The sequence below is a fragment of the Thermobia domestica genome, chromosome 1, assembly GCF_964235325.1.
Source record: "Thermobia domestica chromosome 1, izTheDome1.hap1.1, whole genome shotgun sequence".
In the NCBI taxonomy this organism is placed as follows: Eukaryota; Metazoa; Arthropoda; class Insecta; order Zygentoma; family Lepismatidae; genus Thermobia; species Thermobia domestica.
In genome coordinates this window covers 123,678,841-123,703,859 of record NC_137454.1, presented here as the reverse complement: position 1 = coordinate 123,703,859, position 25,019 = coordinate 123,678,841, and the positions used below count along the sequence as shown (strand labels likewise).

General features: G+C 34.6%; 1 protein-coding gene across 1 annotated transcript in view; it reads left to right on the top strand.

Annotated features, from left to right (window-relative positions):
* LOC145688817 (putative E3 ubiquitin-protein ligase HECTD2) overlaps window positions 1-25,019 on the top strand; it is a 134,334-nt gene that overhangs the window by 81,948 nt on the left and 27,367 nt on the right. The window contains exons 5-7 of the mRNA XM_081762991.1: window positions 18,012-18,114; window positions 19,988-20,077; window positions 24,415-24,479. Of these exons, the coding sequence (XP_081619117.1) occupies window positions 18,012-18,114; window positions 19,988-20,077; window positions 24,415-24,479 (258 nt within the window). The remainder of the gene's footprint in view (window positions 1-18,011; window positions 18,115-19,987; window positions 20,078-24,414; window positions 24,480-25,019) is intronic.

Below are 25,019 nucleotides of genomic sequence, written 5' to 3'. Positions count from 1 at the left end.
CTTATCCTACGACACACACACACACACACATTCATTTACACCGAGTGGAATCATTTGATCGTTCATTTACGTGCTTGATAATATATCTATAAATAGTTACATTCCGTGTAGGAGAATATTAAATATTAAAATACAACGCTTTGTAATAACTAATTTTGTACTTTCAAATAATTTTACAAAAGAATTATGTCGTTACTAGGGTTGATTTAGGATATTTTCCGTGTTATTCTTGCCCTAATCGATAGAAAATTCATGTTTTTAATCTATAATATTCACTTTCGCTTGTTAATGAATGTACTGATCATTCCAGAATAATAAACCCAACATAAGAAAAATACCTCTTTAGAATTATATCTCCAATGAGAGTTTACATATTCAAGATATATATATACGGGGTGTTAATGAACTATACCAACGAATTGTAAGAAATGATTCCTCACATCAAAATAAGAGAAAAAGTTCATATGGACCTATGGCGAAAAGTGCATATTTTCAGAGCTAGGGCTGTCCAAAATCGCGAAAAACTAAATTTCAACAGGGCCTATTTCGAATTCCAGAAACTGTGGATAGTGATCCTTATCAGTGTAAAGGAAGCCACGCATACACAATCCAAAAGTGCATATTTCATCAATTTTCAATAGGTGTACAGGATATTTCCTACAGGGTGTAATTTTCAGATATGCTCTCAATAGAATTTTTAGATATACCCTGATTTCAAGGAGGGTCCAGAGTAGGCCTTGACAACAATGGACATCCAATGCTTCGGAGGGAAATCGGAAGTGTTAGGAACCGGTAGCTCCATGGTTTTCTGTCTTCGGATTAACGTGTTATGCGATGTATTTCGTCATGGTATATTTCACGTTTTCTTCACTTATAAGCGTGAAAGAAATCATCGCAGCTTGCTTCTTTTTTCCCGAGTACTAGAGACAGTGCTAGTGACGATCCTAAACACTTCCGACATTGCACCAAATGATTCCATGTTCACTGCTATCAAGGCTTATCGTTTGCCTACTTTGACCCAATCATAAATTCAGAGCATATCTCAAAATTCGGTTGATGACATGTCTGGAAATTTCACCCTACAGGGAATACTCTGTACACCGATTGAACATTAATGAAATATGTATTTTTAGATTGGTACGCGTGACTTCCTTTACGTTGATAAGGACCACCATCCACATTCTCTCGAATTCGAAATAGGGCCTCTTGAAATTTGGCTTTTTCAGGTTTTTGGACAACCCTAGCTCTGAAACTATGCACTTTCCTCACAGGTTCATATGAACTTTTTCTCTTATTTTGATGTAAGGAATTAGAGTTTGTCGGTATAGTTCATTAACACCCTATATATATATATATATATTGTTAGTGGTTTTACCTGTTCTTCTCCATAACCTCAAATGCATAGCATGTAACAGGCCACTACATAATTAAGTATAATGCTTCTCTCATAAAGCATTACTCTTATCTTACCTTTAATAATAAAATAAATTGTCTTAATCCTCTTCTTCTCCTACAACCGAAGGTTTTAGCTGAAATCTAATTTTATTCTATCAAACTAAGGTTGTAGGTTTTTGCTCTGAGAAATATATATTTAATATATAACACTTGTAGAATTGATATTAATTTATTTTTAGAATAAAATTGCAAATATACATATGAACATATAATCAAAATTCTGTCATTGAAGTTCTTCAGCCTTAACTAATTAACCTTTGTATCTTTTGATTAGAAAATATCTTAATCGATGCCCACAGATTCCCAAATTTACTCTACTCGGAAACCCGCTGTCCGCCACTTCGAACAAGCTTCGACCGATGTCCTACTCTATCAAGAAAGCCTGACTACAACTTTCCATCAGTAAAAAAAATATAGATTAACCTTTCATCTATGACACCCACTTGTGAACATAGAAGGTTAACTCCCTTAAAGAGAACACCATCACTTAGGTCTCTCTGGCCTAAACAAAAAAAAAATATCTAATACTTCAATATATTAGCCATTTGAATCTCAGAACTCAGTTAAATCAACACTTCTATATAGACCATCACTCAGGCCTTCCCTACATGAATTTATTTCAAGATAATACTTCTACGGCCATCATTTAGGCCCAGAGAAAATTCCTTCTCTCTGCAACTATCATCACTTAGATAGTTCCCTACATAAATTTTATTTCAACATAATATTTCTACGGCCATCACTTAGGCCCAGAGAAAATTCCTTCTCTCTGCAACTATCATCATTTAGATAGTTCCCTACCAGAAGACAGAGAATTTCAAAAGGACATCACTTAGCCCTCCTGACCACCTTCTAAAAAATTACGACTGAGGGTCTTCTTTTATATGGTCGGTGGACGCGTTACTTTCTCTTTTTTTATTAGGTTTATATTTTCGCTAAAGAAAAAGAACAGCTTGGGTAGGCAAAACCTCCGAGATTCTAGTAATTCCATTCTAAAATTTTCAGCCACCAAATATTTAAAAGCTAAAGGAAAAAAAGTACGTTAGAAAGAAAAAAAAATAAGCACAAACTATGAACACAATTCTATACACAAGTTATCCTCTACAATTATATATATATATATATATATATATATATATATATATATATATATATATATATATATATATATGTGTGTGTGTGTGTCTGGCCAGACCTAATAGATTATATATATATAGTCTTACTAATTAACATATAAATATGTATAAAATATATTTAATCTTTTTACCTTATTACAGCAAACCAGTAAGGGCGAAGATACGTCCTTACATAGCCCCGGACAAACAAACAAAAAAAAAAAATGAATATATCACTTATTCTTTGAAAGTTCACTGTCTCTAACTGTCTTTCTTAAGATTTTTTCACTACACCCTTTTTTTATTTTTAATATCACAAAACACACACACAAGATATTAATTTCATTTCTTAAAGGCTTATTTTAGCCTAGTCTAGAAGTCTCGAACTGTTTTTTTTTAAAAAAAAGAAAAAAAACACAAACACCACAGTTTTCACTAAACACTGAAACTAAGTTCTGGATTAGAAGTGGAGTTTTCTCGCAGCACTTTTCTTGTCTTCCGAGGGTCTTTCCTCCTCTAAGAATTTCCCGGGAGTCGGTGGAAGTCCATCAAAATTGATGTCATCTGCGAATATAGACAGCACATCCTGGTCATCATCTTCAACCCACGGTTGACTCTTGGAGGATGTTCCTGGCATGGGATGTACCTCCATGATTTCTTCTTTTTTAATTAATCTCAGCTCTGCAAGTGTGCAGTTCTTTGGATCGTAGCCTTTTCGTTCAGAAATTTGGTTAAATTTCCTTTTCCTACCCCTTTCTGCCTTTTCATTATCGACGTGCAGAAGCAAGGCTAGTTCGTACGGGATGTCTTCTCTAGGTCTACAAGAAGCATAGACCGATCTCTGCTTCGGAAGTGGTTTTTTGAACATTGAGTTCATCTCTAAGAGTGTACTATAGGTCTTCACACTAGATTGTCTAATACAAAACTAAAGCTTCTCTAAATTTTTTCCAATTTTGTTTGTCAAGTTCGTACAATAAGAAATATATGTATATAACCTTCCTCATCGGCTATTTTTTCCTCTCCGAAAAAGGAAGTTTTATTTTAGGGTCTTTCTTCCCCCTCCCCTTCATTTCCGGCGTTCTCATAACAAAATCTTCTCTCTGCTCCGGAAGATGTTCGCTGAAAGACGGTGGTTTCCAAAACGGTTTCATTTGGTCGGTATTAACTTTTATGATCTTGCCTGTAAATATGTTTTTGGCTAAAAATGTGTTCATGGCTAACTGTTTCTCCAATAAATAGGGACCTAAATATTTTGGTAACATCGCGGCAGAAATGTTTTTGGGTGCACAAGACAGACGCACTGCCTTGACCCAGGCCTTTTGTCCTGTTTTGAAATGATGTTGTTTTCGACCCTTGTTGTAAAATTTCTTTGATGCTTCATGCTTCTTCTTTTGCGTTAAATTAGCACATTCCCAGGCCGACTTCAATTTCTTTTTAAGCTCGTCTACAGATTTTAAGTAATCATGTTGAATGACCTCATGTACTCCTTCACTGGTCTCAGACAAATTATAAGGAAATTGAACCTCCCTGCCAAAAGTCAATTGAAAAGGGGAAAAGCCAGTCGCCGAACAAGTTTTCGAGTTCAAAGCAAATTCTAATAACTTTATATCTTTCGACCAGTCACTGTGTTTTTCGCTGTATATAGAAATACTTGTTTTGATTTGCTTAACCCAAAGTTCGCTTTTATTAGCACAAGCTCTATAAGCTGAAATATACACAGCTTTTGCTCTAAGCAACTCTAAAGTTTCCTTCCACAGTCTACTTGTAAATACAGCATGATTATCAGAAATGACAAACTGATAGAAGGAATTGTCACAAAAAAATTTTATTAGACAATCAGCTACTGTCTTTGATGTTACTTTTCTAAGAGGGAAAAATTTTACTAATCGAGTGAATGCATCAAGGATTACTATACAAAAAACGTGTCCCCCTGTACTTGATCTAATTAATGGCCCTAGGGCATCAATATACGCACACTGGCCTGCCGTCTCCACGAGTGTGCTAGACATAAATCCGTATTTTGCCTTTCCAGCATCTTTAAAGATACTACAAGCGACGCATGCTTGTGAGAATTGCTTAATGTCTTTGAACATCGTCTTCCAATAATATTTCTTTCTTATTCTCAAAAGAGTATCCTTGAAATTTGGGTGCCCAGAATATTTCTTATTATGGGTTACATCACATACCACAGCTCTCAACTTAGTAGGAAGCCAAATGACATCTCGATTTAAACCTCTGATTTTAACAGTTTTCATCAAAATTCTGTTTTTTGCAATGAAAGCTGTTCTCGCTAGGAGTTTAAGTTTCTTTCTCTTTACTTTGCTGAAACTTGAAACATCATTCTCCAAAAAGCAAATTAATTGTGATAAGACCTCATCCCCTTCTTGAAGTTCTCTAATTGCTTTACTGTCAACTAAAATTTCTTCTGTGTAATTTTCTTGGTCTTCTTCACTCCCACATTTTTGGTCCGTGCTGCCATCTACAGCCAAACAGAATGGTAATTCTGATAGCATACTAATCTTGTCCTCCGGCTTAATCTCGATATTTCCACTAAATCTGTGTTCTTGCATTTTCTCTTTCTGTTTAAATTCCTGTTTGAAGTTTTTCATTCTTCTACTAAATTCAAGATCAATAAATAAATTCTCTTCTTTTCTAAAATCATCGTAGTTCACGAGGGAACCATCCTTATCTTCTATTTTGAAGTATCCTGTATCATTTTCGGATTCCAGTGGATATTGTTCATTGGCAACTTCTGAACCTTCAAATTCCATAGGCTCTGTGTGTCCACTTTCAATTCTCGAGAGATAGTCTACGTACAATTCAGCTCCTTTTTTGTACTTCAAAATAACTGGAAATCTAGAAATTCTAGCCATCCATCTTGTTAAAGTAGCAGATAGCTTATAAGACTTAAGCATTGTAAGTAATGCCTCATGATCAGTATAAATGATTATTCTCGGTGAATGTATCAGATACAATTCAAATCTCTCAACTGCTAGCAGAATCCCTAGTAATTCTCTCCTTGTTGTACTATAAACTTGCTGTGACGGTGTTAATTTCTTTGACCCATACGCCACTACGCAAAGCTTTCCTTCCTTATTCTTCTGTGCGAGGACATAGCCAGAACTAACAGCTGAAGAGTCTACAAATAAATAAAATTCCTCCCCTATCCTAGGAATTAACAATTTCTTATCATTTATCAGAGCTGATTTTAGTTCCTGTAGTGCATTTTCGTGTTTCTCTTCCCACTTAAAACGATTATTTTGCTTTAGTAAATCACTCAAGCATGCAGTTATTTTAGCCATATTTCTTATATTCTGACGAAAATAAGAAAAATATCCAAGCAATGATTGTAATTGCTTTCTCGTTTTCGGCCTCTGTATCTGCTGAGCCATCTTTTTCTTCTCTTCAGTACAAGACAAGTATCCCTGCTTTACTTGGAATCCTAAAAATTCCATTTGTTCTGCAAAAAATAATGCCTTCGATGGACTGACAGTTAAATTTGCTTTCTTGAATCTTTCCAGTACATCCTGCAAGATTTGTAACATTTCTTCTTTGGTTTCAGTAGAAATTACCAAATCGTCGTAAAAAGCAATTACTTTCGTGTAATATAGTTCACCTAGAACTATCTGCATTAGTTTATTTAGAGTACTAGGCATTCCCGACAAGCCATAAACTCCTCGGACATAGCGGAACACTCCTTTGTGAGTTATGAATGATGTATACTGACGGCTCTCTGGGGATATCATAATATTTGCATATGCATAAGTTAAATCTAACTTAAGAAAATATTTTCGATTTCCTAAATAGCTTAATGCTTCAAAGAGTCCCGGAATATTCGTCGGTTCCTTCTGCGTGGCTAAATTTAACCTACGGGCATCAAGAACTAATTTAAACTTGCCACATTTCTTTCGATGTAATATAGGACAGCTAATATAATTAGAAGATATTGTTTTTTCTATAATTCCTTGTTCTTCCATCTCATCCAACAATTTGGACATAATTCTCCTTTTTTCCTCAGATAAAGGCCGTAACTTTGAATAAAATGGTCTTGTATCTTTTAATGTAATGGAGTGTTGAATAACATCCGTCAACCCTGGTTTTTCAGAAAATACATCTTTATATTTATAAACAATTTCCCTGAACTGCTTCATTAAAGTAGGTTCTAAATTAACTTTATTGATCATTGTCTCAATATCATCTGTTTTATTTTCTTCAATGAGGTGTACTTCACTCTCTGTTTCTTTCTTTACTGTTTCCGGGGAATCAAATAAACAAACAAGTGTTTCTCCATTGTCTATGCTCCAACCATTTGACTTTAAATGTATTGACAAGCCCGCTTTTGCAATAAAACATCTACCAACAAGGACAGATTTTATCAGGTTTGGGACTATGTGAAATGTTTGTCGAACAGTATTACCATAAAAGTGTACATTTACTGTCATGGAACCGTTAGTCTTCGTAGAGCCAGAAGCTAACAGGATTTCAAAAGAATTCTTTTTTATTTTTCCCCCTCTCTTCTTCCACTTTTCAGCTATCTGAGGGCTAATACAAGAAATACTGCTCCCAACGTCTAGGTACATAACTTCTTCGAATCCAAGAATATTACATCTTACCAGAGGTTCCCTCAATTGTTTACGAACTACCGTCTTCTTGGAAGACGGTTCATGTCCCCGTTTTTTGCAATAGTTGTCACATTGTTTACGGTGCTCTTCCGACCTGATCCTCGGACCTTTTTTGTATAGCCTTGTGTGAATGACCTCTCCCCTTCTTCTTCCCGGGTGAGGTTACTGGGAAAAACAGACCCCCTGGCGCTGCTTGCCTTCATTCTTCTATTTCTAGTTGTTGACCTACAAGTGTTTGTATTGTCGAGGTCGTCAGCTTCATTGGGTTGGGCAAACGGAGTGATCTTATGCTCATTTTGGAACCTCCAACCACCCTCTCTCAAATGTAATGAAATCCCCATTTTCTTTATCAGATCTGCCCCACATATGATCGGAATATTTATGTCCTGAAGAACGTAGAAGCTATGTCTAAATCTACCCTTTTTCACGCAGAAAGAAGGTGTTATGATGCCTATACTCTTCGTGTGGCCGCTCGCTAGAGAAATTTCTAGCTCTTTTTTCTCAAAAGTAGCCCCTCTCCTCCTCCATTGGTTAGCAACAGACTTGCTAACTAATGAGATAAAACTACCACTGTCCAGATATAAAAATTTCTTAGACCGATAGAAATATCCATACAAATAGGGTTGGATTTCTTTCTTAACAGGATTCCTCCCGTCCAACACAGAAGCTGATACTGTGTTTTTCGATCTTTCCTGCTTTTTCTTTTCAGAACATTCAAAACTTTTGTGATTAAATTTACGGCAAAAGTAACATTGAATTCTCTTTTTCTCTTCCCGAATGCTATTATTTTGAACGTGCTCTTTTTTGTTTCTATTAAATTTTGCCGGATCCAACGCTGAAACAGCAACTTGGGACGTATTCAAAGAGTCTGTTTCCTCTCTCTCTGTAATTGCCGCCACTGAATGAGAAGCCGTGATATTCACTGTTTTAGCCTGCTGCAAATAATTGTACTCTCCTAATAAATAAGACTGAATCTGTAAAGATTCCATCTCTAATTTCTTCAAAGACTCAAATTCCTTTCCATGAAGAAATTGTCTGAATTTAGGATGCGATTTTAATATTATCTTAGTTATTTGTTCTTTCTCTGTCGGCGGATTTCTTAGGTCGTGAGAACAGTGTTGCCATATCTCTGATGAATTTTGCCAAAGATTCATCGGGATTTTGTATTTTCTTAACAATCTGTGTCTCTATTTCCTGATTGTACTCAAAAGAAAAATGTTCCTGCAGCAAACTGTGTTTAAAACTCGCGTAGTTATCGAAAGGTCTACGGAATTTGTACCAGCGCCCCGTTTCCTCTAACAATATTTTCGGAAGAACCTGATCCAGAACGTCCTTTTCACTTATTTTCTTCTGTTTTACAAATTCATCTACCGCATCCAAAAACTCAAACGGGCATTCATTTTTTGTACCAGAAAATGTCGGAGTAGATAACTTAATATCTATAAGATTTTCTACTTTCCCGCAATTACACTGTTCTTCACTTCTACTTTCATGATTTCTAGTTTTTAATTTTCTTATTTCTTCTAATAGACTGTCAAGGCTAGTTTCAGTTTCCGGTGCTAAACCCAAAGCACTCTTGAGTTCGTCTAAACTTATTGAATTTTCCATCTTTCCTCTTTTAAACCTACCAGATCTCAGTAGCATAAAGGTTACGATAAGAGCTTTTCAAATATCTATACAATTCTATGTCTGCTGTTCAATTCCGGCTACGAGCCCCCATTTATGTTAATGGTTTTAACCTGTTCTTCTCCATAACCTCAAATGCATAGCATGTAACAGGCCACTACATAATTAAGTATAATGCTTCTCTCATAAAGCATTACTCTTATCTTACCTTTAATAATAAAATAAATTGTCTTAATCCTCTTCTTCTCCTACAACCGAAGGTTTTAGCTGAAATCTAATTTTATTCTATCAAACTAAGGTTGTAGGTTTTTGCTCTGAGAAATATATATTTAATATATAACACTTGTAGAATTGATATTAATTTATTTTTAGAATAAAATTGCAAATATACATATGAACATATAATCAAAATTCTGTCATTGAAGTTCTTCAGCCTTAACTAATTAACCTTTGTATCTTTTGATTAGAAAATATCTTAATCGATGCCCACAGATTCCCAAATTTACTCTACTCGGAAACCCGCTGTCCGCCACTTCGAACAAGCTTCGACCGATGTCCTACTCTATCAAGAAAGCCTGACTACAACTTTCCATCAGTAAAAAAAATATAGATTAACCTTTCATCTATGACACCCACTTGTGAACATAGAAGGTTAACTCCCTTAAAGAGAACACCATCACTTAGGTCTCTCTGGCCTAAACAAAAAAAAATATCTAATACTTCAATATATTAGCCATTTGAATCTCAGAACTCAGTTAAATCAACACTTCTATATAGACCATCACTCAGGCCTTCCCTACATGAATTTATTTCAAGATAATACTTCTACGGCCATCATTTAGGCCCAGAGAAAATTCCTTCTCTCTGCAACTATCATCACTTAGATAGTTCCCTACATAAATTTTATTTCAACATAATATTTCTACGGCCATCACTTAGGCCCAGAGAAAATTCCTTCTCTCTGCAACTATCATCATTTAGATAGTTCCCTACCAGAAGACAGAGAATTTCAAAAGGACATCACTTAGCCCTCCTGACCACCTTCTAAAAAATTACGACTGAGGGTCTTCTTTTATATGGTCGGTGGACGCGTTACTTTCTCTTTTTTTATTAGGTTTATATTTTCGCTAAAGAAAAAGAACAGCTTGGGTAGGCAAAACCTCCGAGATTCTAGTAATTCCATTCTAAAATTTTCAGCCACCAAATATTTAAAAGCTAAAGGAAAAAAAGTACGTTAGAAAGAAAAAAAAATAAGCACAAACTATGAACACAATTCTATACACAAGTTATCCTCTACAATTATATATATATATATATATATATATATATATATATATATATATATATATATATATATATATATATGTGTGTGTGTCTGGCCAGACCTAATAGATTATATATATATAGTCTTACTAATTAACATATAAATATGTATAAAATATATTTAATCTTTTTACCTTATTACAGCAAACCAGTAAGGGCGAAGATACGTCCTTACAATATATTAAATTTTATTATTACTTTATAATATAATTTGTTTGTTTGAGTTAGATTGTTATTTCTTTAAGAATGTCTGTCTTCATTTAAAATATTTTTATTTAATTATTTATTTTATTTTATTTATTTATTTATTTATTTTTCAAATGTGTTACAAAAAATCGTGAAAATCTGAAATTTTGTTTCAACTTGTGAATGTTAACCGTTGTGTACTAGATAATCCCGGTTTGCTCAAGAGTAATGCTGGTTAAATACCAAAAAAGCTAATATCGATCTTTAAACAGGAGATCTAATGGAAATTATATAGGTCTAACAACTTGAGATGAAAATAACCTAGTTGACTGCATACGTTGAGATTTTTCATGGTCTAGCATTAAAGACTAACCATATCCTTGTGAATATGTATTGGACCACTGAGGAAGTATGTTACACCTAAACATACCCACAATATATTAATATATACATGAGTTTTTCAATACATGTATCCCTAAGCTGTAAAATATTTACTTTTAAGATTCATTTTCAAAATATACATACATGTGTAGGTGGGTTCTTCCTCACTTCTCCGCATAACCTCATTGAGATTTAGGCATTTGTCTCACCGTTGCACCAAACTTTTTTTTTGTGCAAAAAAGTAGGACTGGTTATTCAGCATTCTCCTCACCTTCCGCTTCACTTCTTCATCACCAGTTGACAAGAGACAAGGTCACTTATGTCGAACTTGGAACTCTTCTTCAGGGAAACACAATTCGACATAAGCGACTTGGTCTCTTCTTCTTGACGATAATGACAATCTCCACGCAATACGTAAACAAGACACAAAATTGAAGAATTATGGTGGGAACGGCTGTCCCACTCTCCATATAGCCTCAATGTAGCGCTGAGCTACTTCCACCTATTTCCGCTGTTACAGCTGAAGAAGTAAAGCAAATTGTGAGGAGAGTGCTATATAGCCAGAGCCTTGATTCTTTTGCAAAGAGTTTGGACAAATTGGCGCAGCGGTGAGACAAATGCCTGAATCTCAATGGGGATTATGTGGAGAGGTGAGGAACGACCCACCTACACATGTACGTGTAGTTTATAAATGTATCTTACAAAACAAATATTTTACAGCTTAGGGAACTTATATATTGAACGACCCACATAAAACGAGTTGAATTGAGAACCTCCTTCTTTTGAAGTCTTTTGAAAATACACAAAAGTGAATAAAAGTAGCAATAGAATATTGCGTTGTCAGCCTACTGAAGTCACTGTGCAAAATCTCGTTGTTGTGTGGCGTCGGGAAATAAGTTAAATTAAAGTTCGAACAATTGAGGTGCGGTTGAAATTGTAAGTTAAAGAAAAGGTAGTCTGGCGCCTTCGATCAGATTTCCATTTCTTTTATCTTACTACATTTTTTTTCTACAGTGAAAGACATTTACAAATTATTCTGTTTTCAGCTGTATATTGCAATTTTTTTCAGCTTCACATTTCTATCACATTAGCTGCTAAGCACCTATAGTACACAAAACATATTTATACTGGTAAATCGAATGTACAAGGTGAAAAAAGATATCTGAGCAATACAGTTATATACACGAATTAAAATGTGTTCTCTTGAAATGTCCTTGTGACTCTCTTAATATTAAAACGTTCATTGCATGTGAGTTTAATACAAACTTGTATATTCAAATACATTAGATTGCAAAGAAACGAGAAAAAATGAAAGAAAACAGAAACGTAAGTCACATTTCAATAAAACACACACACATACATACACACAGCTCGTACGTTGGAATCAGGCCGTTCTCACATCATTTAGTGGGACGAACGCAGACATTCCATTATTAATCCAACTACCTCCTGCCCTTAGCAGATCAATACTTGTCAAATACAAAACACGATATTCGTATACAATGGATACTTTATTACTTCAGGAAGTCGCTTAACTTCACTCTGCTCTCTTTTTCTCTCTTTTTCCCGTTCTCTACTCCAACTTACGTAAAACAAAAACCAAACGCACGAAACCTATTAATCAAACAGTGAAGCAATTTGGTTAAGTGTTCAAGTTTACTTATAATATGGAAAGTATGCTGCTTTGAAGTTCAGCAAAATGATACAATATTATTAGCATTTAACGGGGAAATAATTGTTCAAAGATGAGATATGCAGCAATTGATAAACCTTATTGAACTAAAAACATGATATACATGAGTAGGGTGGGTGCGCCATATATGGAATACGTTCCTAATATGAAATACCAGACTATTTTGTCTGCTATGTGCTGCCACCGAATAGACTTTACGTAAACTTGTGCACTGTGTCAGCCTCCGTCTGCGCATGAGTGGTTTGCTACCGAACGATAACATAACATTTCCTTTTGTTGCAGAATAGTTTTTTGTAGAACTTGAGTTTTTCGGACGTACATTTCCAGGCTGCTGAATATACACAAAGAGGCATATATTATTGTTGAGTTTGTGATATTTAGATTAGATATATAGTGTACCATAAAGGCATAAAGATTCAGTATACAGAGAATCACGTAAGCGTGTGTAGGAAGATAACTATCCGAAATGGCAATTTTCCTAATATGGAATACCAGCAGAATCCTAATATGGAATATTCCTAAATAGGTTCATACGTATGTGAAGTAGAAGTGAAGAAGAATAACTGAATTGTAAGTTATAATAGACCTGACATTGTTTTAGACCGAGCATCAGAGAAGTCTCCTAGTTAAAACGTTTGGCATTTGTGTTGTCTGTCTACAGGGTGTCCATAAAGTCTGGATACATGGGGAAAGCACAATTTAGTCAATTTAATGCTAATGAATAATATTTTCTACCTTATTTCCGCCCTGTTCAATGCATAATTTGATGCGCTTTGCAAGATTAAGGTGAACTCGATGGAATAGGTCTGAATTGCCGTCGATTTCAGCACACCGATTGGTAATGCCTTCTGTCAGGTGATTTAAATTTCTAATCTTCATCGAATAAACTTTCTCTTTCAGCATATCCCAGAAAAATAAAACAAGTGGAGAAAGGTCTGGCGAACGAGGGGACCACTTCACATGACCTCTTCTCCCAATCCAGTGAGGGAAATTGTCATTCAACCAATCTCTAACAGCTGCAGCAAAATGGGCAGGGGCCCCATCCTGCTGAAACCAGTCTGGAAGTCCCTCACTCAAACGCTCAATTTGAAACATCAGTTTGTCTCTCATCATGTTTAGATAAGTCTCACTGGTTATATGTTCATCAAAGAAAAAAGGTCCTAGCACGGAACGGGGTTTGTCCAACATACTGCCTGTTTCTTTAAACTTGGTGATTAATTTCCCGAAGGCAGTAAAACAAATAGGTTGAAAATGAGGGTGTCGAAGGTTAAAGTCTTGCGGATGTTTGTGATACGATCATCCGTTTCATCCACTTAAGAGTACCAACTCGACTCGTTCTTCTTTAGTCAGTCATCATTCAATCTGGAAAAATAAAAAAATACTAGAATTCCCTATTTGCCCAGACTTTATGGGCACCCTGTATGTGGGTATCTGTTTGTGTGTGTCTGTGTGTCTCGCAATAACTCCTGAGCACATAAACCAATTCAAATAAAACTTTCACAGATTAATTATTTGTTCAAATGTCTCAACTGCCGTGTCGTATACAGTGTTAAGTGAAGAGTACAGCACGACAGTACCGATTGAAGTAGTGAGTCCGTTACCACAACTACAGCCGCAGCATCGCAGCACACGTAGTCGAAAGCAAGGTGGGCAAAAGTACTTACGAGCATTCCGCACAAAAACGTTTTAGAAGCTGCCTCTATTTCATCACAACGGGCCTTTACCTCATCATTGCAAGTAATTTAAAAGATGATTAGCTTTCTAAGCCCCACCCAACAAAACAGCCCAAAAAAAGGACTTCACACAACTACAAATTAGATAGTTAATCCGAAGAATCAGTGAGTGACTTGAACGAAAGTAGTGACAGTTTAAGTGATCCTACTGATGATGTTGACGATGATGAGGAAAGCGGACATTGTGGTAAATTGTATTCGCTCAGTGCAGGGGAGGGAGATTGGTTAAAGTACCCAGTTTGTAAAAGGTAATCCCACGAAATGTCTCCCGTGAAAGGTGGAGAAGAATATGTTTGTGGCCATTGTTCTGCAAAGTAAAATTGGAATCAAAATTTAGACGCCTTAAGACACGCTAATCCAATATTTTTGAAATTTTTATTTTATATAGTTTTTTTTTTTTTACTTTGTTTGTCGCACGTAGTTTGATTCCCCGAATGTTTCGTTCTATTATTTTTATTATTGGTTGTAGCTAGTAAACATGTTTATTCAAAGTTAAAAGATATTATAGCTACTCCAAAAGTTAAAATAAGTAGATATTATAGCCTATTACAGTAATTTACAAACATAGACCTAATAATGAATAAGTCAAGTCAAGTTCGATAATTATCTTTGTACTACGTAAAATTCTGGTATTTCTGCTGTTTCATATTTTAATTATCTTAAGAATGTTATGTAATTTTATATGCACTTGTCTTATAGACCTTCCAAATATGATATATAGGCTATAATACCTGCAACGCAACATTTGGATAATTCGAGCATGGGCACGATCCCTGCTTAGACCACCCATCCTGAGTGAAGTTTCTGTGGTTTTCCTCAGTCCTATCAGGCTTATGTCAGGTGGTTCTTTCCCTGAGGTTAGGATCGAGTCCTTTCCAATTCGTAGACTTATCTTAAGGGCCGATGTGATCTCGGAGTTGGGCCTTTGTTCCTTTTCTTGAAGTAATAAATAAATTTATTTCTTAAATAAGCAAATAAATTGCTCGAATTTATTGCCCATGCTCGAATTATCCAAGTGTCGCATTGTAGGCAGATGCACGTATTTTGTTCCAGTATTCCATTTTAAGAACAGGTAGTGTTCCATATTTGGAGCAGGGTGTGCCTAATATGGGAAATTGAGTTTCTTTCAATTTTGCAATATTGTAAAAAATCAATAATGTGGAACAAACTCTAATACCTGCATTTTGTTTTACAAAGGTACCACAAGTATTATGATGTATAATATTTTTATTCTGGAATACACGTTTCTGAGAAATAAAGAAGAAACAAAAAGTATTCCATATTTGGTACCTTTACCCTATAAATTCTTATGTAGTTTTCTCGAGACAGTCGACAATTTTTTTAACCAAAAATGTATGTTCTACAATAACAAGTCACCTAGTCAGGAATGAAAATCAGGGGTAAAGAGAGGGGACGGTATCCGCTTAGTAAGAGTTCAAGAAAAAACAAGCAATGAAATGAAATTTTGGTTCAACGTTCCGCGGTTATGTCTTTTAGGCTAAAGGAAACAAGCAGTTGTAAATGATTGTGAATTTTTTTTTTTTTTTTTTTTTTGGTCTTTCAGAAGAGGAATTAAACCTGAAACCACGAATGGTACACGCACTAGCCACTTGGTTCCGTATCAAATGTCGTCGCTCTAGTCGGTCGCCCACGAAAGTTTGCTTCCGCCCCGCCTCCCTGGGCTGATATCCTCGTCACGTAGTCTGATCAGATTGTATCTGTTAATGACTATCCCCTTAGTTCTGAAATTCCATTTCCACCCCTGCACCTAGAGCTTTTCCGTTTCAAGTATGCCCTCGAAAAATATGTGAAACACTTCGCTCCACGCCGATGCCCTCGTACTGAGAAAATCTTCCCTTTGCTTTGGGGAAAGAAGTTAATGACCTCTACTGTGTTGCGAATTTGTCATTCAGTTGTTAGGTCTTGACGAGTGAAGATTGTAGACTACTTATAACGGCTAACAAGACGATGCACAGCTAAGTCCGTGAAATAATTCGGAGTGTTTCAATGTCTGCATCCAACTATTGAAGGATCATGGTTACAACAATTTGCCCCTTCTCTTTCGAAGGAGGTACGGGAAAACACACATCGACAGCAGCGCCAATAGGGTCACACTTGAAATTGAAAGACTCTAGTAAGTTGAAACTTATCCTGAAGTATACCTTCACCAACTTTATTACTAAGACATTACCATGATGGTTAAATATCATATAAGCCAAAGTTATGATTAACCTTTAATTATTGTTTAATTACAATATTGTGCAAAGCTATATATATATATATATATATATATATATATATATATATATATATATACGTACGCAGGAGGTAAATCCTGGGATCCGGGCCCTCTTCCCCTTGATATCCCGGCTTTTCTGTAAATTTAGTCTAATTTTAGGGATGATTTTACAAATTTTAAACATAACGGAAGCATACAGAGGCGTGTGGGCATCCGTTATATTTGGATCTCTCTCTTTATATATATTGTACGATTAAGTTATTTCAAACACACTCGTACAGTGGGGATCGGAGAGGCTGTCTTCGTTCTGCAGAATTACGCTCGCGTTGGTCGTGTGAAGCTTCATGTCTCAAAAGTGACCTTTTATAGAATTATCATGACTCGATGTGAATTTACAAATACTAAACTATCAAGTTGTTGGAGGCAAACTTACGTTGGTACAATTATCCCTGATACTTATTCATCGGTCAGAACGTCTACGTGTTAGTAAGTGGAAAGACTGCAACGGCGAAACAAATGAAGAGCAGTTGTATTCAACAATGAGAACACTACAGCATTAAGACTAGGGATGGGCAAAATCGGTTTTTTTTATAAAACCGAAAACCGGTTTCTATAAAAACCGAAACCCGAAAAACCGACATTTCGGTTTTCTCCAAAACCGGTTTCGGTTTTCTCCAAAACCGGTTCGGTTTTCACCAAAACTGGTTTCGGTGAAAACTTTTCGAAAACGCATAAGACTATTTCTGTGGAAATGGATTCGGTTTCCGGAGATCAACGAAACACCATTCTGGTCAGAAATAGAACAAATTTTGAAAAAAAAACGGAATCGGTTTTGAAGAAAACCGAAACCGGTTTCAGTGAAAAACCGAACCGGTTTTGAAGAAAACCGAACCGGTTTTTTGAAAAATTTCAAAAACCGGTTTCGGTTTTTCTAAAAACCGAAAACCGAAAAAACGGTTTTTGTGCCCACCACTAATTAACACCGCCAATTTCATTGAATAAATAAAATATCCTATACATACTTTTTGCTTCTCCAATTCCCATTATCTTATAGCAAGCTACGAAAATACCTAGAAATCTAAATTGTGTTTATCTTCTTTGATTTTTAAAATATTTTTCGGAACATGGAACTATGGATCATATTTCTATTCTAATTACTTTGTTGTTGCTTATCTTCCTCTTTCAGATTTATTTTCTATACCATTCCCATCCTAGAGACCAATGAATGAGGTAATATTTTACATCCGAAACTATATTTTGCAGGGCGATAGTACATTTTTTTTAATGGGCAAACTAGGGTAAATAGTGTATTTCCTCTACACCTCTGTTGCAACAGCCAAAGCTACTCTGACTATGGATCTTATTAATATCAAGTTACCATTATTATAATTTCAACCAGCATAACCACTTGAAAAAATGCTACCTTCTTCCAGGGCATCCTTTGTCTGGTTACTTCATTTATAGCCATTCGCCATGGCCGACCATTCTGGTAGCAATCTTCTGTCGTCATAGTTCTGCATTGACACTTCTCCTCACTCGATACAATAGGAATGTCAATGTGAAGATGATGCATTTTGTATATCTTAATTGTTAAAGTATTTATAATGATTTTGATCTTTCTTTTTATTTATCTTCTAGACAAGAAGTACGAAAAGCAGTTCAAACAGAAAGCTACGGCGATTTGCAGAGGTTTTATATGAGAACATTCGATTCTTTCCAGGAGATGTGTGCTCTTTTCAAGGTAAGATACTAAAAATATATTGCAGGTATTTAATATTCGGAATATAAGATTCCCAAGATAACTTTACACATTAACTATTAGAATCATGGAATGATACAATGGGATGAGTTGAGTTGTTAAAAAATTAAGGTATCTTTCCTTTCAAGACCCCCATCTGAATTCTACTTCTCACAAAAACTACCTATGATAGTTTAAGCTGACTAACTGATTAAATTCTTCTCCGTAATACATATTGCATGCACTCTTATTCCGGATACCTAAATACACAACGGGAGAATTTAAGATGAAGTTCTCCAAATTTCAGCATTTTTGTGAAAATCAGAAGGGAAAAGCCTTTATCATTTTGTTGAAAAAAGCTAAACATCTTACTGAAAGAAAGTGAAATACACATTTTGCGAAAGAAGCTTCAAACAGGTAGTAAGGGTAACATAGGCCTACATGAAGGAACGTTAAACTTATCCCTGATCATATCTAAATATTTTTTCAAGACAACTAACGTTCAGAAGATATTTTATTAGAGTTTCAAAAGTTTATAGTAATTTTACAGTAGCACACTAATTTTGCAATAAAATTAACGTATGACAGGGATAAATGTTCGAAGATGAAGCAAATCGATGGACCTCATTTAGCTGAAAATTGATATAAGTAACGTAAATCCTCATGTGTAGTTTTCGAGAAATTAGACAAAAATTAATTTTTAACCTAACTAACGAGTACCATACCAGCTATTAAAGTGAAACTAATACTGAAGTTTGCCTTCATGAATTTTTTAGTACGACGCTAGCAAGACGACAGCATATTGTATAATTAATGTAATATACTTCAAAGTTCTCTTTAAATCTTCAACTTTAATTTTGATTAAGTATACTACTGTTCAAAGATAAGGCATATATCAATCGATAAATCACATCAAACTGAACAAAATGATGTACTAGAGAGTAAATTCTCGTGTGTAGTTTTTGAGAAAATCAAAATTTTATGGAGCTAAAAATTTCCAATAATTATTAACACTTTTTCTCGAGAACAGAATTGTTTATTTATATCTTCTTCTAACGGTGACACGCATACTCCTAACAGTGACACACGTCTTACTTCTAATACAAGAAACAGTTGAACTTTTGGCTAAAGGAATTTTACCAAATAATAATCAGATTTTGAAATAAAATTGCATAATTGGTGGCTGTTTCCATGGTCCATTGTTCTTTAACTTTACATGTCTTTTTAGTCTGACTACTATTGTGTTGCTGCTGAAGTATGATTAGAAGAAAATAAACAAATATAATAATAACACATTTTGGAGCCTATTTCTTAAAACTATTAGTCTTGTAATACTAGTGTAAAACTTTTCAAAATCAAATGTTTTACCATTCAATATACCATTTAATTACGACAAATTAGAGTTATCATATCAGTATTTAGAAAATAACTTCTTCTATTATTCTATTATTTCTACTTTACAATATTTTGTGACTTGTAAAAAGCATATTACAAGACTAGTAGCTTTGAGAAGTAGACCCCTTGTCCGATGATAATGCAAACCACTTATTCTTATTTTCAATAATATAAAGCAAACAGGAAAAATACTATCATCAAGAAGCTGGTAACGGAGAAAAGGTGAACAATTTATGTTGAACATTCGTGGCAACAACGTTATTTAACACAAATTATTATCAATAAATTGTTGTTGTCGACATAACTTATATTACAACTCCCGCATGTAATATATAGCATGTAGACTAACTTAAGTTCAACGAGAATCGCGCCCAGGACCTCCCACACAATAGGCGAATATTCAATATTAACGTAAAATGTTATTGATAAATGTATGTAAATAAAATTTTGAGCTATGATAGCGTAACTTATTCTGTTGCAGACTAACCGTGAGTACGATGGAGCAAAGATTGAGGAACCAGGACTTAAGATGGAATTTCTCTACGCTGTTCACGACGCACTACGAGGAATGGTAAGCTAAGAAAATATTAACATGTATAAGTTTATTATTATTATTGCACCTTCTGACATTCTTGTTATTCGTAATTTTTATGACCTGGACTATGTTATTAATGGTCCTTTGGTGAAGTCGGAAAGAAGAGCACATATTTCAAAAGTACTTCAGTGGTATCTTCAAGACTGGTGCTGCTGATTGATAATTTTCGTATAGACCAATGATGGTGCTATGGAGTATGTGAACTTTCAATGGGAGTGTCAAATAGAAATGAGAGTTATGGAATAACTGTGTACAAATGCATTTTACTTTCAAATATGTATCTTTGATTTACCTTTTAATATTCATCAACGAATTTAAGAAAGGCAGCGACAAGTAGGCTTTTTAAAGTTGTTTTTTTTTTCAATGCATGACTACTATTTTGACTGACATATAATAAAAGTGAGGACGAAAATTCACAGTACATGCGGAGTGGACTATTTATCTTGATATACTTTTGTAACATTTAAACTAATAGGTAAATAACACTTAAGTTTTGTACCATGTAAACATCGGCAGGGGGAGATTGCTTGAAATACTATGTGATACCATCATTTTAACAGTGTTGCTAAATCAACTTAAAGTTATATATTTTTTTCAAGTGGCACTAAGTCTGGTTATTGCATATTTCAAATTTACATGTTAAGCTAGAACTTACAATATCAGATTTGTTGTTCAGTGATGCCAACTAAAAATGCAACAGTACCAAAAACATCTGATTTTTTCTCCAATGCAGTAACAACGCAAGTGAACGGAGAGGCAATGCACAATCAAAATACCTGTGTCTAATACTATGATTATAGTATGATGAATTTCGAATGAATAGGAACGAAGATACAAGGGACTGAAAAATTTGAACTTTTTCAAAAGCCTTTGCTTCAAAAAAAACTGCTTAGATAAGTACCTCACTCAATTGCATAGATGAGTTTTAGTAGACGTAAAGGTCATAATGCCGTTTACAGCAACTTGATATCTGAAATCGTTCTGGAGATACGGTAAATATTGTTAAAGTTTGCAACACTGCTTATGTAATTCTGGGTACTTGTTCTAATTACGCCTAGCAAAAAACATTGCAATGTTATAAAAGCAAAGTAAATTAAAAGCGTTTTAAAAAGTTCCCACAAATACGCCATTTTAAGCAATATATCAAATTTAACCATTTTTTTTATATCTCCGGAATGGTTTGAGATATCAAATTGTTGCAAATTTCACTATGACTTTTATGTTAATTGAAAACCATCTACATAATTGGATGTGTAAACACTTCTTATGTAAACACTTCTTTTAAAAATAACATCGTTTTGAAAAAATCAAATTTTCAGTTCTTTGTACTTGTTCGAAATACGTCGCATGATAGTAGTATTCAACATTAAGGTACTGTGGATCAGTGGCGGCCTCTGAGGCAGTGACGCCGTGACATGTCACTGCCTTGAGAGGTAGAAGATTCAGAATATTAAAAGAAAGCGAGTTAAATATCATAACTGCTTCTGAATTTCTTCCTTTTTTCTGCCTCTGCCGTATCTATTTAGTCGCAAGACCTAGCGCGAAAGACCTGGCGGTGGCAACTCTGCTTCGGTGACTGTCACCAGGCCCTTGCTTCTGAATGCTGCTTTGCCTAGTGGTATCACCATATACGCGCCCTATCAGCTGTGTACGGGAAAGGCTCTCCATTGCTTCTAGCTCGTGACAACGAAAGCTTGTCACGCAGAATCCGAAAGAAGCCGATATTTCACGATCTCATATACACTGCTTGGGGGTTGCCGCGGGTTTCTCACACCAGGTGGAATTTTCAGTCTCGTGGAGTAAATACAGTTTACGAGTATCGGAAAGATCTAATTGATGTTATGTTAGCAATAGAAAACTGTGAAGATATAACATTACAAACCACCTTAACTCAATCTTCCGCGTACAAGCTATTGTTAAATGAAGAAAATTTCGTATTTTGGTTGACTTTTATCCACAAGATTATGCCACACGTAGAAACTATTTTCAGCCAACTACAGAAGAAATGTACTGATCCTGTCAAGGTTCGAGAACATCTGTATAATTTTCAACTTGGTATGCAATCAGTCAGAGAACAAATTGACAACATTATTCAGGAAGTAGAAACCGAATTAGAAACTGCAAGAGACGGACCATGTGCAAAAATATGGCGAAGTGAGGCGTTCTATAACGACAAAAAAAGACAAGCATTAGAAGTTTGTGATGCAATCCTAGTGGAGATCAAATCTAGATTTCACTTCACTGAGCACCTTATAGCTACGAGATTATTTGATGTAGAAGAATTTGACAATTATAAAAAGGAGTTCCCCGATAATTATCTCAGTGAGATGGTTAAGAAATATCCCTTCTTGGAGGAAAAGAAATTAAAAAGCGAACTTCAAGTGTGCTATTCGAGCCGCGAACTGAGAACGGTGTCTGGCGCGGTGTCATTCTTAATGTTCATTATAGACGATGAATTGTGCGACATGTTTCAAGAAACAGTTAAACTCTTAAAGTTATTGATAACTATGCCAATGTCAACAGCAGAAGCAGAGAGATGTTTCTCGATGTTGAACAAAATAAAAACTTTCCTAAGAAATACCATGAAAGAGGAAAGATTAACTGCGTTAGGCATGTTGTTATGTGAAAAGACATTCGTTAATGAGATAGATAATTGTAACAATATATATATATATATATATATATATATATATATATATATATATATATATATATATATATATATATATATATATATATCGACGTCTTTTCCAGCAAGAAAAATCGTCGCATGGAGTTTCAGTATCGTGCATCTTAACTAGTCAACCAAACGTGTTCAGTTGAAAGTTCGAAGAGAATAAACAGTGCAAGTGAAGTGTTTCTTTTTAAACAGTGTACTCGTGTTTTATTCAATATCAGTGTGTATGTGTCTTTTTTTATCAACAAGATAAATAATAAACTTAGTTAAATAAGAGTATCTCAAGATTTATTCTCCAAATTTGATTTCTGAATTCACTTCAACATATAACTGACTGGCATGAAAAAGAATAGAACTTCAGTGAAAGGAGCAAGAGAACCAGTACCTACCTGATTACTGATAATAAGCACAATCGATTATAATTAAATTGAAATTCTATATATGTTCTAATAATAATAATAATAATATAGTTCTGTCACTACCTAATAAATTGTCACCAGCCGCCACTGCTGTGGATATGTGTTATCATGATGTCACTTGCGTAATTAGTATTATAGAATCCTTTAAAATTTTGTTGTTTTTAGATGTTTGGGAAACTATAGCGTCCTTAGTTTGCAACATTACAAAATAAGTGTGGAATTGTAAGTTTTCATTTTACAAGTAGATTTGAAATGTGTTGCCTGACCTGACGTTGTGCCATTTAAAGGGGTTGGTAACACTGTTAATCTGACGGGGTTGAAGAGTACGTCAAACAATGTATCCCTGCCGATATTTGCACCATATACATTTGAGCGTTTTGTAGTTTAAGTTACAAGGGCGTATCTATTAGTTTAAGTTACAAGGGCGTATCAAGATAAATGGTCCACCCTGTATATTTTAATAATCCCTGGATTTGTATTTTAAGTTGAAGTATCCTACTCAATAACGCTGAATAACACATTTAAGGCACTCGAGAAGAACGGAGAAAATTTGTAGTATGTTCCTACACTACAATACTGTCCCGCTTAGAGACCAGTTTCGCAGCATACTAATGGCACTACTTGGGCAAGAAGAAAACGCCTATCAGTTATATTTCGTACAACAAACACTTGATGCCACTGATAACTCAGGACACTCTGAAATGTTCTATACAGTGTTATTCGATGGAATAGTTCCATGTTTATTTACATGTATATATACACATACTTGTAAAAAAAAAATCATTCGAAAGACGGTCCGCATTAATAGGAAGCTAGTCATTTTTGATCTTCAGATTTATCCATTCGACTTCTTTCTTACACATATTTTTTTCTATACAGTGATATTTTGTGATTTTTTTATTTACTGTTTTAAGTGTATTCATAAGAAGTGGTAAATTTTAAATTGTTTGAGACTTATCAACAAAACGGAGCAACAACACTAAATAATTAGAGCTAATTTTCTGCAAATATTATAAATTTAAGTACATAATAAATTATTAAACATTTGTTTCATTTAATCATATTTCTTACTCTCTTTTTATAAGTAAATGAATTTATGAATATGAGTGTGTACGGTATTTATACTAAAAACATAATAACTGAGAATACAGTGTGTAAAAAATACTGAATTCCATAAATAATTTAGGTATTTTCTTTCTTTCTTTTTTTTTCTGCAGCCATCTCTAATTCACAAGACTGTTCTAAAGTCAATTATCAACGCTTTATTGGAAGAAAATCGGATGTAAGTATCGGATATAATGAATTATATATGTAGCACTAAAAGAAAAACCTTTTAAAATGAGAACAATTTAGACTAGTTCTTTCTAAACTAATTTCTAAAGTATCTTTTTAACAGTTTTTCTTTATTGTGAAATACATAAGGTATGTATTATTGTGCATTTCGAGTCTATACATGATAGAAGTTATGCTACATTACTAATATTTGATATTTATCTATCAGTGGGGAAAACGTTCAGTAATTAAACTTATCCTTAAGTTATAGTACAAATCTCTTAGAGGAAAAGCACGTTTGCTGTCATGACAGCACAAAGCCAATGACGAACCAACTTTAACAACACAGTTCAGTAATTCTAACACAGTTCAGTAATTCAGTGCATGTGTTGTAATAATAATAATTTACTTTTACACGGTAATCGTGTGAATTTTACGAGATGTTTACGTTACATGTATCATGAGAGCTAAAAACTTCTAAGAATATTGTTTTCATAAAATCGAGTGAATGTTAATGTTAGTAATAAGAACCACGATTGTCGAAAAAATG